Source organism: Saccostrea cucullata, unplaced genomic scaffold (assembly GCF_032062105.1).
Source record: "Saccostrea cucullata isolate Sc308-1 unplaced genomic scaffold, CSIRO_AGI_Scuc_v1 ctg699, whole genome shotgun sequence".
Lineage (NCBI taxonomy): Eukaryota > Metazoa > Mollusca > Bivalvia > Ostreida > Ostreidae > Saccostrea > Saccostrea cuccullata.
In genome coordinates, this window is record NW_026929109.1 from 68,654 (window position 1) to 82,759 (window position 14,106).

General features: G+C 33.0%; 1 protein-coding gene across 15 annotated transcripts in view; it reads left to right on the forward strand.

Moving 5' to 3' along the window:
* Positions 1-12,285, forward strand: part of LOC134279783 (single-stranded DNA-binding protein 3-like) — a 52,453-nt gene extending 40,168 nt beyond the window's left edge. For 3 of the 15 annotated variants that reach the window (XM_062762179.1, XM_062762181.1, XM_062762189.1), the window contains 11 exons: positions 47-114; positions 360-439; positions 1,029-1,074; positions 1,468-1,503; positions 1,845-1,896; positions 2,913-2,996; positions 3,943-3,975; positions 5,049-5,122; positions 5,754-5,829; positions 6,334-6,434; positions 8,164-12,285. In XM_062762179.1, the coding sequence (XP_062618163.1) occupies positions 47-114; positions 360-439; positions 1,029-1,074; positions 1,468-1,503; positions 1,845-1,896; positions 2,913-2,996; positions 3,943-3,975; positions 5,049-5,122; positions 5,754-5,829; positions 6,334-6,434; positions 8,164-8,271 (758 nt within the window). In that variant the 3' untranslated portion in view covers positions 8,272-12,285. The remainder of the gene's footprint in view (positions 1-46; positions 115-359; positions 440-1,028; positions 1,075-1,467; positions 1,504-1,844; positions 1,897-2,912; positions 2,997-3,942; positions 3,976-5,048; positions 5,123-5,753; positions 5,830-6,333; positions 6,435-8,163) is intronic. The other 12 variants (XM_062762185.1, XM_062762186.1, XM_062762191.1 and 9 more) reach the window with 10 other exon arrangements.
* The last annotated feature ends 1,821 nt before the right edge of the window (positions 12,286-14,106 follow it).

A 14,106-nucleotide genomic window follows, 5' to 3' on the forward strand; every position in this document is an offset into this window, starting at 1 on the left:
GAAGTGAATTTTTAATTATTTAATTTTTTTTTTTTACTTTTTTCAGGTCATCCGAGCATGGGTCCAATGGGACCTAGAATGGCACACGGTAGAATGCCAGGACCCATGAATCCAGTAAGTAGGTCAAATATAGCGGTCAGAAGTGTAAGCTCAACACATTAGGAGCAGATTAGAAACAGAATTATTAATCAAACATCCTTTAGAGAAGGATACTTACAGAAAGAATACAAGTGAAAGATCCAATTTCTCAAGCAGATAAAGTCAAAACATGAAAAAAAAAAAGATGGAATCAAAGAAACTTGGAAAAATTTATACAAAGTTTTTTTGTATGATTTAAAAAATTTTGACTTTCCTTTCAGTATGATTCATTAAGTTATGGTGGTATGAGAGGTCCACCACCAAATAACATGGGCCCTGGAGGAATGCCTCCCATGTCAATGTAAGTCACACAGAAAAATACATTACAGAGAAAGGGAGGTAATGAATACAAGACATTTTACTTCTGAAGACCGTGCTGAGACTTTTCATGTTTTGTTCCTGAAATCTCATTTTCTAAATTTACAAATAATAACCTGTCAGTTAATTAATTTCCCTTTTATTTTGAATTTTTTATGTCATAGAAATTTTCAGCTCTGTAAACTAGTTAGCTCTGGTCAATTTCCCTACTCACAATAATTCTCCGTTATAAAATTGCTAAATTATTTTGAGCACATTCAAAATCTACTGGTAAATCAGGCATCAAATGTGATTGTTGAATACTCAAATTATATAATTACATAATGCATGGCTTTCAATAATTGAAGTTCTGTGAGGTGATTTGAATGAATAGAATTGATGAAAAAAAACTTTTAGCTCACCCTCTTGTATGGAATGAAATGTCTCAGCGGAAAAGGTCTTTAGGGGCAAGTAATCTTAACATGATTCATTTTTAGGGGCAAAATGTTTCATTATTGAAAAAACTTCCAGAATGCAAAAAAAAAAGTCACACTTATTCAGACAATGTGGTAATATTATGATTTTCTTTACAGGCCAGGGGGACAAGGAAGTCGACCTTGGGCACCAACCACATCATCAGTAAGTATTGAGGGGAGGGGGGGGGGAGAGAGAAAGGGGAACATTGTCCAAATTAATTAATTCAGGATGTAGAAAGATTTATATAATTCCAAAATTAAAAGAAAAATAAAAAGATATTAAACATACTGGTTTTTGAGTTGGATCGCATAGCGAGCTAATCTCTGGCAACATAGCCATTTCAGAGCTGTAAAATTTATCACTCATTCATCAAGGTGATTCATACGCCAAAATGGATAGTTCTAGCAAAAATTTTTTTTTTTTTGAGTGATTGTATAAACTTAAGAGGTATAAACTCTATAAAATTTCATACTGTTACATTATTTACCGGTATGTCTTCATGCTTTTAAAGAAAAACTTAATATTCTATGGATATCTTAACTTTTTTTTCACTAGATAAATTACTCATCAGCATCACCAGGCAGTTATAATGTAAGTATAAAAAATAAAATAAGTAATGGTATTGGTAAATGTATGAAGCTGTTAAAGTTAAATTAATGTATATAGGGCTTTGTAATAAATGTTTCTGCAAGTAAATGTCAAATGTATAATTTTGAAATTGTGGTGATTTAGACAAAAGTAATTGAAACTTGAATTGAGACAAACTTTAATGAATATTTCTTGGAGTAACAGTTCAATAGTTTTATAATCATGTTGATTGCTCTAGAATTGAACATTTATCACTTGCAAATGTATTAACTAAGAGTTTATTATTTGATTAACGAATGCTTTGCCCTGTTGATTGATTAACAAATGTTTTACCCTGTTGACAGGGACCTGGAGGAGGGGGGCCCCCTGGAACACCTATCATGCCAAGTCCACAAGGTAAGACCACCTTAAAAATAGGCTAATGTATGGTAAAATTACACTAAAAAAGGGAAATTTCTGAGGAGGGTCAAGAGTTTCTCGCTTACAAGATGTAATAGCATGTATAAGTAACTCTGATTGTTTGAACTGATGAAAAGTAACATGGTGAAAAGCCCTGAAAGGAAAACCTCTTTAAGATTTGAGAAAGTTTTTAGTTAGCGGATGATTTTCTGAATTTTGTACACTGAGAGTAGATGAGCATTAAGCATAGATATACATCTAGGTAGCAAACCATAGGTACAATCTGGCCTCTGTACCTGAAAACAGAGGTCAAAGATGCTACTAATATTGTTGGATGATATCAGTGAGTTAAAATCCTCAAAGTACTCACTAGTTATCAGCACAGTGGACCTTCAGATATCTGGATGCCAGATATCTGGATGCTTCAGTATCTGGACGATTTTTCATCAGAACGGAATTTTTAAACTTTACTTTGTCCTGTTTAACTGGTAATTCAGATATCCTGACGCTTCACATATCCGGAAAATTGACTGGAACCTAAGTGTCCAGATAAATGAGGCTCCACTGTATTTGAGAGTTTTTGAGAGATTCGATTTAATTTTTCCTGAAGTGATCCAGACAAATTATCTCTGCACAAACTACATACAAAAAAGTTGGAATGTGGAGGACCCAAGTCTCCACACGTTTTCAGTGGATGAAAGGGAAATAACTCCTACAATAGTTAGTCTAGAATAGAAAAGAAAAAGCATGTGTTATATATATGCATGAACTGAACAGATGTATGTATACTGTGATAAATAATGAGGGGGAATATGCAATCTTCTTACTTTTAAAAATAATATGCAGATGAGAGTGGAATGAGAAAGCTAGGTGGTTTACCTATATGTAACGTTTTTGTATAAGAAGTTTGTTTTTTGTTTGTGAGGGAGAGAGAAAAGGGAATGTTATTTTGGATCAGACATTTAACAATGGCAGGAGCTATAGGGTGTTGACTGTTTATAAATTCTCTGTAGGATCTCAAGGGCCATTTTCTCCTGCCAGCCATCAACGAATTGGGTCAAGGCCAGGTGACTACATCTCCAACGACAACATGCCGGGTACTACATTGCTTTCAGATTGAATTTGTTGTGTTTTGGTTTTTTTTTCTTCTAAAATGTGTCATTTTTTTGGGTAGCTTATAGGATTTTTTCCCCCTTCATTTTCATTCATTCAAAATCATATCAAATCACCCTGTTTAGTTTTGTTTTATACCCTGATTTTTTAAGTTCATTTCATAATTTTTTTTTTAGTATTTTCATGATGAGTTTTTAAAAAATTGCAGAAATCCCTCTGAAAGCATGTAGTACATGCTTGATCTTGCAGCAACTGTAGAATCTTAGTGCCTGTATATCTGCCACTTAGATTTATACTCAATGGGCATTTGGCACTACATTATAATAGCAAAATAACAAAAGAGTGCATATTTACTTTAAATGTCGTGAATGCCCAGTAACCCTTGACTCTGTTAGTCCCTTTTCTTTTAATGACCTACTCCATCAATATAACAATTTCTCTACTATTGCCTTTAAAAATGATATTTTCTGAAAAATCCTGTGCAAGTCGATTAGGCATCAGAAAAGGTACATGTAATTGATGCCCATATTCTCGTTATGATATCGCTGAAAAAGACAATTATGATTTTCTCAGCATTCATAGTCATATCTCATCTTTCATTATGCACAAAATATTCATTGCGACTAGAAGAAAAACTTTGATTTTGGAATGAAATACACATTTTTTTATTGTAAATCGTAAGAAAAGTATCATGATTTACATTGCCTGCTTGTACTTTTGTGCATGGAATTAGATGGACTTCAAATAAAATTGCCAATAGGCCTTGAAAAAAGTTTATGAAAATCATCTTTCTATCATTAGAATGCAATGCCAATAAATAAAAATAAAACAATTAGAAAATCTTAAAAGCAAACTAACTTGACAAAGAGCGCCTGCATTGCTTGCTACATTTCTCTGATTGTGTTTCTACTTTCTTGTTTCCGCTCTCAGATGATGTTGAACCACAAAAGATGCTTTGTTTAGGTAAGAAGGACCCCCAAGGCCATGATCGGTTTCTAGTGCTGTGGTTTATAATGGTTGTCCCAGGCTATTGGATGTTTTAGACTTCTACCAAATGCTTCTCAGTAGCTTTTGTGAATTTTTTTTTTTTCAAATTGTGAAATGTTTTTAGCAAGTAAATTGAAAAAAAAAAATTTTAAAGAAAAGATATATATTTTTAGTTTTTATCTTCTATATGCATTATTTTATATAATGCAATGTGAATTATTTTTTTCCCGTACTTTTTTTCTGAAGAGAATGCCTCCCGCTTTGCACTCTGACACTTGTTGCTGAGGTTTGCATGGTTTACTTTGCAGAGGAATGACTTCCAGATTAACCCAGTTTCTTAACCAACATGTTGCATTCCTTTTTATTGCTTTTAACCAATTTTTCTTTTACAGTTAACCTAATTTCTTGCCGATTTCACAAAGTGTTTAAAAAAATATATCTGGAAATGTGTATATAAATGTATGAATATAATGTCAACTACCTAATTAAATCTCCAGCCAAAGTTTGCATGGTTGCATGCAAGATTGCATGTGATTGCATGTCACAAAGAGATAGATGTAATAGAATGTGATCCAGAATTTGGTTATTTAATCAACTTGGTTCCTACTTTTACACCAGCTCACTGGAATATGGCAAATTGGGGATAAAAATTATTTTATATCCCTTACATACACAAGTTCTAGGTTTTGAGTACTAGTAACTTTCCAGTACTTGAAATGTTTACACTTAATTCACAAAGATTTATAGGGATTTCACAGTATCTTCCTAATCACAGTATTTCAACTCACAATCTATATCTTTCAGTACTGATGTACTTATATTTCAAATGAAAAGGAATATAAAAATTATTTATCTTAATAAATTCTTTCTTGAAATTCTAAGCATGTCAAAGATTTATTTTTAAAGATGGTATAATTGCCACAAGAAGCCAATGTCATACATAAGCTTCTCTTAAAAGTTTTGTTCAGCATATTTTCTAACAATGAAAATGGTTTAAGCCATTTTTCAAAAAGTGAATATAAGTACAATATATGTGTGCTTTCTTACAGATTCAACTAATTCAGGAGATGGAATGTATGGAATGATGAAACCAGGGGGGCCAGGATTACCGGGCATGCCAGGGGTAAGTCAAGGGGGGGCACCTTAAACCAGGGGAAGGGGGTGCAGGATTACCGGGAATGCCAGGGGTAAGTCTGGGGCCAGGATTACTGGGCATGTTGGGGGGAGGATTACTGGGCGTGCCAGGGGTACCTGCTACTTGTTTCTCTATGAGGAACAGTGACCTATAAATGTTAGAAGTTAGCTTTCATTTTAACTTAGATAAGCGTCAGAGGAGTCACATATGCCAGTACACTGTACTTCAGTTTTATTACAAGTCACTTTTTTCATCAACCAAGCTAAATAATGCTACACTTATTGAATGACCAAGGGAATAGACACAAGGGGGAAAAATGCTGTTAGTAGAAATTTACTTTGTACTACTTTGTACTACAATGTACAACAGTATTGTTAGCATTATATGTACATGTATGTTTTGTAATATGTGGAAGATCTTCTTGAAAAAAAAGCCTATGTTATGAGCAGATAGCATTTAGATTGGAATTACAAATGTATTCTCACATATCAAGCTGCTCCTCTTGCCAATAAAATGTTAAAGTGTGGATCATAAGACCTTTAATGGAGTAAGAAGAGGTATAAAGAAGCCAATCTTTTGTGAATCTTTATGTTTTAATTGATCTGGTGTGATGTTTCAGCAGTTCCCAGGGATGCCAGGTGGGCCTGATGGAGCTATGGGCATGGGGCCAGACATCGGGCAAGTCATGAATGGTGGTGAGTATAGGACTGCTCAAGTACAAACATTTGAATTTGTTGATAGTTGATGTTATGAAGAAGGCATAGTGAAATATAAGGAGTAATGATTTAAGTGAGTAGTGTTATAAGTTTGAGTAAAATGAATTCCCCATGAATTGTATGAATGTTTTGTAGAGAAAATGCTGGTGAGGCTTTTAAAATACTTTATCCAAGTTAATCAGGAGTTTGCTAGCCATTTGTTTATCATGTAGAAGATATAAATGGATACCTAATAAAATTCATATGTATCACAGTTGTGTGCACAGATACATTTATTGAAAAAAGAAAAGGCTCTTTTGAAAGCAGACTTATTTGTAGTCAGTACATATGAACATGATGAAAAACCTTGTTTTGATTTTTGAATATATTTAAATCCAGATATTTGATATTAAAAGCTTGTTTTCACCATTAATTCTGGGAAGTTAAGCTGCAGAGGAAATTCAGGTGTAAATGTTGTATTCATTAAATGTCTCTTATTTCAAGGTGACATAGATGGCATGAAGAATTCCCCCGCAAACGGCCCAGGGACGCCGCCAGTTAGCATGGCTGGCTACGTGGGCGACGGCTTAGGTTACCAAGATAATGTAAGTCAGATGAATTTGTGAAAGGATTTCTACAACCTCTGAAAGATGCTCAATGGACTTTGACTGTTGCCCAAAGTATTTGGATGAGTCGTAGTTTCAATGTTTTGTAAAGGGGGAAAAAACTACACAAGGCAAACTGTGCTTCAGAGAATGTAGGAAAGACAACATGACATTGTTCATTTTTCACATGCAAAAATATCATGGGGAATCTTTATTGCACAAAAAATTTTTGAGACACAAAAAAAAAATATACAGATGTCAATTTGCATAAAAACCTTTCACCCCCCTGAAATCATGCATACATTTTCCTTCATATTGGAAAAAAAAATTGTTTTGAAAGTGCTTCAGTGCAAAGGGATGAAAGGTTTATTTTTTGTATGTGCGTGTTAAGGCCCCCAAACTTAACAAAAATAGTGCAACAAATTCTCATGTAACCTATTGTCAATGACGTAGAGACACTAGTAACAAATATCTCACTCTATAACGCTATAACGCTTACTGACACCATCTCTATCCTGTCTGCTCTGGGTCGATGGGACACTTTGCATGCCAATTTCTGAATGCCTTTAACGCTTTAATCTTTCTTTTATTTTGTGATGACTTGCTTTGAATAATTTTGATTTTTAATCCTCTTATTTTTTTGTAATCACTGCATATTTTTTTTTTTTGCTTTGTAAATCTTTGTGACATGTTTTGCTACACAGAAAAATATCAAATTTACTGTCAAACAATCTTGATGGATGCAAAAAAAAAAAAACATTTGTGGATATTCTCCTCTTTACTTACACCAAAATTTCGGGAAATTTAGAAGAAAAAAAAATTGAAAAATTTTTGAGGATCCAATTTGGGTGTGTGTTGATTGATTGCCTTCGAGTCTTGATTGCATACATCTCTATCTTACGTATTCACTTTACCATATCAACAACAGTTGGATGCCCAGATCTCTTGAATGTTTTTTTTTCACATATTACTCCTCTGATCACAGCATGGCTGTCATGGGTGAATGAAATGCAATTTTTTCAAAGTACTCTCCCATCTAAACAAAAGTGTATTGTAGAAAAATAAGTATGCTGCTATGCCATCTCATTTAAAATGTTAAGAAAATGGCTGCAAAAACAAAAATATTCTTGGTCTCTTTGCCATCATATAACCCTCGAAAAAGTTTTGAAAAGTCTATGAAATAAGGGTAGGTTTATTAGCCATAGGCTGCAACCTTTTTCCATAGTTTAGGGTAGTTTCTAAGCAACATTCTTTTGCATGTTTTTTTCAAAATGACACAAAATAGCGATTAAGGAACAGTTCATTTACCAAATATTCCATGGTGTGTGAAGTTTGTTACTAAACACTTGAAGGGACCAGTAACATAGATATCAAATATCAAGTCTTAACAAACATATATAGATTACTTCATTGCTAGGTCGTAGAGAGTAACACTTATTAAAATACCTGTTTATCTTGGAAATAAGTCCACTAGCTAGAATTTTCAATCCTGTAAGGTATTTCTATCAAAACTTTTTTGGTCACACATTATGGAATTAGGAGGGGGATAGTCACCTTTGGAAATTTTCAATTGCATGACAATTTTTTCTATCTTTCTTCCTTTCCTGGAGTTTTTCAATTAAAAATTATTTTTAAACAAAAAGATTAAAAATCGGGGGGAAGTTTTGGAGGATTTTTGAATGGATATTTCCAGTCACCAACTGACGGTTGATATTGTGTGATTTTGCAGGACCAAATCGAATCCGCGGCAATCCTCAAGATAAAAGAAAGCATGGCAGAGGAAGCTAAGCGGTTTGAAAAAGACTCCGATCAGCCTGACTATTTTATGTCACAATAATACATCATCCCATTCATTTTTTTTTTTGTTCAGAAACAAATCTCGTCTTTATTGTAAATTTTTTTGTTATTTATAAGTTATATTGACTTTGCTGTCTATAATAATGACCATCGCGAGAATGTTTTATTTACGATGGAAAGTGGTCATAATTATTAAAAAATGGTGCTTTGTTTTTATGTTAAACTGGGAATTTTTGGAAAACCAAAGGACTGGGGATACAAAATCATTAAAAACCCCTCCCACCTTAAGTCAATTTGAGTTATTCTCCGTTCCCTTATGAATTTCTTATAAAAATGTTGAAGTAGGTCAAATAGGGTTTGAAACTTGAATCATTTAGAATGTTGTTTTTGTCCGTTGTGGCTTTCCAAATCGTTTTCTTTGCATTTTTTGTTAACTGCCATGTTCAACATAATTAATTTCTAACGGAAACTTCATTTACACATATTTTGAAGGTGCTTTTAACACATCTACACAAGCTACATGAGATTTGGTGCAAATCAGTATTTTTATTCTCACACATGACAAGAAAACCAACAGTTGGTTGTGACATAACCCATTAAAATAAGATCATCACCACCCATTTCCTGAATCCATTCTATCATGAATCCCCCCTTTGTTGCCCCTCTCCTTTGGTTGGTCCAGCCCAGTTTTTTATTTATATGTGCTGATCACATGTCTTTGACTGAAATGACATTTTTACACTAGACCAAAAGACACATCAGGATTGTTTGAGCAAGAAATAGTCTTTGAGCCACAAATGCCGCCTCTTAATTTTATATTGTTAGCTTTAAAAGTAGAAGCTAATTTGTCTATCGCTTTAGTATTAACATTTAACAGAATTACTCATTTTTTTTTCTGCCTCTTACATTTACATTTAATTTATTTTTTGGGTTAATCTGCATGTTTGAACAGTGAATTGAATATATATTTGACAAAAAAAGGTTTTGAAAGGAAATGGTTTTCAAGAAAAAAGAATATGTGAAAAACTGAAAAAGAAATTCTAGCCAAAAATGCATCAACTTTTTTCTGTTCTTTTTTGGTCATCATGTCGTGTTTTATGTGTTTTAACCCTCCTGTTTTTTTTTTCTCTTACACAGACAGGAAAAAAGCGCTACACGTTTATATAAAAGTCGACAAAACATTGAAAAAATATCAAATCTTCTGTCCCCTTCCCCCTCTCCGTGTGGCTTTGTTTTTCTGGCTTGTCAGATTATTTCTGTACAACTCCTAGCACCCACCCACTTTATGTCTCTATATATGCACATTAGTATTGATATCACTACATAGCTGCAGCCTGGGTTAAGAGATTAAAGAACTCAGAAAATAAAACAGTTAACAGGTGCATTTCCATAAAACTCTGACCCAGAGGTCATGGGGTATTTTTTGTTGGAATTTTTAAACTGTATATGATATATATGTATACAATTATCATGTTTTTTTTTTCTATTTATTATTTGTCATTGTTCATTTCCCATATTTTTTCACATATGTCTCAAAAATTGTATGTTTAGTATGAAAAAAAGATTGATTTTGTTTATTCACCTTTGAGTTTATAATGATTACTGTTTTTGTAATGCATTTAATCCACAGTTTAAGGATTATAGATGACATACATAGATTCGTGATCTGGATCGACAGAGTGAGTGACACTTTTAGCATAAACCGTAGCAAGAGGTCTACAATCATTTCAAAGGAGGTATATTTTTGAACTTCTTTTTTTTCTGTTTTTTGCAATTTCATTGACACTGTTTGAGAGTGTGTCATGGAACAAGAGGGATGAAAGAATGAGGATTGAGAATTTTTATTCCACAAAAAGTAATTTAGAGAATTTAGCAGTTAATCGTGTAGCAATTAGCAATCTCATTTACTTTGTGTTTTCTCTATGGAGATAGGTAGATGACAAGATTTTTGCAAATGACGAATACTTGACAAAAAAATAGGAATTTGCATCTCAAAACTTTGGTAATTGATAAAATATAGCCACTATTGTCTCAACATTTGATTTATTTTTCTCACAGTGAACACATAGTTTGGAATGACTGCATGTTTATTTCACTAGTTTGTAAGTCTTGCCTTCATACCAAAGAGCAGGTTATTTTTTAGGGGGAGGGACTTTACTCGTAGGTTGTGAAAATTAATTAGCTGTTTAATTTGTATGTTTCATTCATAACACCAGATTTCTTTCAAAAAATATGGTCAGTTTATTTTTCTTTTGTCTTAAGGGGATAGAAGACATCACTATAGGTTATTACAAATTATTCTGAGAAGGCATTTTTATTAAAAAAAAAATAATTGGCAATCTTTGAGTGATTTTTTAAAGCGCATTTTTTCACATTTTTTTCTCTCTGTATGGAAGGGGAAGATTAATTTCCATGACGATATATACAATTATAAAGTTGTGTTAAGCCATATATTTAACATGTTCATATTCCAAACTGAGTACATTATTGAGAAATTTTGACTTGTGTTCAGGACATTCAATGCATTTAAAAATTCTGCATCCATTTTAAGTGATTTTGTTGATTTCTCTGTTTTCTTAAGACATTCTTAAGTTATATATGTGCACTTGTGAATGACCATAAGAACTTTGATTATAGCGTGAACTGAGATTTTTTTCTTTTTTAACTTGTTAACATTTGGCAAATGTGAATTATGTTCAAACTGTTTTGTTCTTTATTTATGTTGGTGTATTAGATTTATAAGGATCTGAAATGATGGATTATTGCAAACAGTTTTACGCAATATATAGATTTCCCATTGTCCTGGGTAATTTTTTTTATCCAGCAGTATATATATTATATTTTGTATTGGGTGTTATTTTGAGGGGAAAACGACAGATTTTCAGCAAAATAACAGACTTTCTTTTTGTCGAATTTTCAGTTATTTTAAGTCCAAAACCATTGTTGATGATGCGTTTTGATTTTGAAAGATACCACAAACTCAGGTGACTTAACATTGGATCATTGTTGGGGAATAAGATTTCAGTTTTTGTCCACAATCTTGCCATTTCATACAGTTTAAAAATCTGGGTTGTGAATCATATCCTAAGTAAACCCCCTCTTAAGTTCTATTCTTGATGCTATGTAATGGTTAAAGATAGTACGCGGGTGGATTCCGGACAGAAACTAACGATTAAAAGCAGAGCCTGTTGTTTTGTTTTCAGATATATCGGGATTTCAAGCCTCTCAATTATGATCTGTGAATATTTTTTTCCTGAATTTTTTCTTGGTTTTAGTAACTTATAGATATATTGCCTAATACATTTTTTATTTTGCAAGAAATATGCATTTTTTATGTTTCTGTATAACTATCTCATTTCATTTATTAAATAATATGGCTGTAGTGTATGAAGGTTTTTTTTCTCTTTTTATTTTCCCCAACATTGTTGATGTTCAAGCGATGAATTGTATGGTGTGAAAATGAATGATGTATAAGGTTGCAATCAAAAAAACAGTAAAATGACATGGCAATATATTCCCTCATATAAATATACAAACGTTGTTGTCGAACATTGTGTAAATACTTCATATCCCATTTTTCTGTATGGAAGTAAATGGTCTTAACATTATATATATATATTTTTTATTTCCTGTACAGCCCATACACATCGGTTGATCTGTCTTGATGTGTAGTAGCAATTATCAATGTTCCTGTTGTTACAATATCATCAGAAAACCTTTTTTTTTTTAATAAAGGGAGATAATTGACTAAGGAGACCTCATTCTCATACAAATCCATGCATTATGATATATATGTGGACAGTAAAAAAAATCTCATCTGAAAAAAAAAATCTTTTTCGAGGTTGTTTATATTTTTTACAGTAGAGGTCAAAGGTCGACTGTCTCCTTGGTGACTTATCCCCCGTGAACTACATTGATAGTTGCCCTTTAGTCATATGTCTGTTTAGTATCAGTATGTTGGCTGTATGTTTCTGTATTGTACAAGATCTTCTATAGTCATTATTGACTGGAAGCTCCATAAAGATGGAATAAATTATCAGTGAGAACATTCTAACTTTGTTGTTATCTTGTATTTGTCATGATCAACCAAAGAGCTACTTGGATGTGAATGAGATTTCTTATCTCACAAAAGAAATTTTGCCAACGACTTTCTGTTTGTAATCTTGTTTACAAAGTAAATTTACTTGAATTAATAAGCTTATATCCTGAATTTGCTTACTGGTGCATAGACACCAACACACCAGTTTTGTCAGTCCGTACTCAGTGGTGTGTGCAGAGTTAACAATTTTATCCTGCAACTACCCCTTGCATTGACATAATAAAGGTAACCTAATAAACCAAAGCTTTATCCAGTCACTGCCCTAATAAAGCCTCGTGCATGTATTCCGACGTTCTAAAAGCATTGTGACGTCACGTATACTGCAATGTTTACGCCATGGCGTCATAGTTTCAACTGCAGAGACGTGCCTAAATCTGTCGGAAATACTTGTTTTTGGATGTTCAAATGTAAAGAATATGTTGCAGGATAAACAAAATACATGATAACTGTCTTGAAATATAAGCGATATTTGGGCTCGGGTCGAAAACGTAAGAGGGCTTGGCAAGCCTCGCCCTCTATCACGTTTTCTTACCCTCGCCCAAATATCGCTTATATTTCAAGACAGTAACCATGTATTTTATATGAATACACCCGGTGAAACTAAAGTTAAAACCTACAGAGCTCGTGTCCTGATTACAAAAACTGTGTACGTTTCAGGGGTGTATTCAATTTGTTAAACTTTGTACACGACATTGAGCACGGACTGACATTTTTAGTGAATGGGTTTGCTTTCGCACATTTGTACTCTGAATTTTCTGGATTATAGATTTAATATTTTTCATTAATACATAACAAAATTGCTACTATCCTTTAGTATTAGATCTATGTCTATGCACCTTTAAAATCATAGGGTTCAGGTTGTTCTAAACCACCATATATTTTCTGTCTTTGGTGCATATAGAGAATCCTTGAAGACTGCAAAGTACTGTAATTGGAGAACTTTACTTCTTAGATTTAACGGAGTCTGATATAAAGATTTGAAGTATTTACCCCTAAAATTATTAATTGGAAATCTGTACTACCTCATGAACTAACACTGATGACCCTGAACATCTTATAGTTAGCATCATAACTATAGTGCTGTTGCATGATAAGAACCTAGCAACATTCAACTTGCTCAACAACAGGTGATATTCCAAAAATTGATAGCAGTGCAGAAGTTACACAGAGCATGTACAGTTAAACCTTGGTCTCTTGAACACTGATATCTCAAATATGAGTTGTAATAGCTTATTATTTAAAGAATTTTAACCTCAGTATCTCAAGTCCTTGATATCTTGGAAGTTTTTGCTTACTCCCACTGAGTATGATTTAACAAAATTTGGCTTTTACTTGTATGATATAATATCGATTTCTTCATCTGCCCTTCAGAAGGAGCTGACCCATGTCTTTTTGTATCCATATCAATTCAAATGCAGCATGTAAGAACTGGACCATGCCTCTCTGATACAAAGGGTGTAATTACCCATAAAACAATCTAAACACATGATGTAAATAAACTATTTTTATTGGTGAAACATTCATTCAACAAACAATGCCTCCTAGAGACAGTTATCAACAATCTAAAAATAAATACAGGTCTCTGACAAGGCTGTAGCTGTATGGACTATAGTCTTTGTACAATTTCCTTTTTTTTTCCCGTAAATTTCAAACATTTTAAAAACAGCAGTGTTACGATAAAAAACATGAATATCAAAATTATTATAGGTTTAATGGATTTTGAATTGGTTGTTTGTTTGCATAAATGGGGTTGTGACTGCATTTTTTAACAATGCC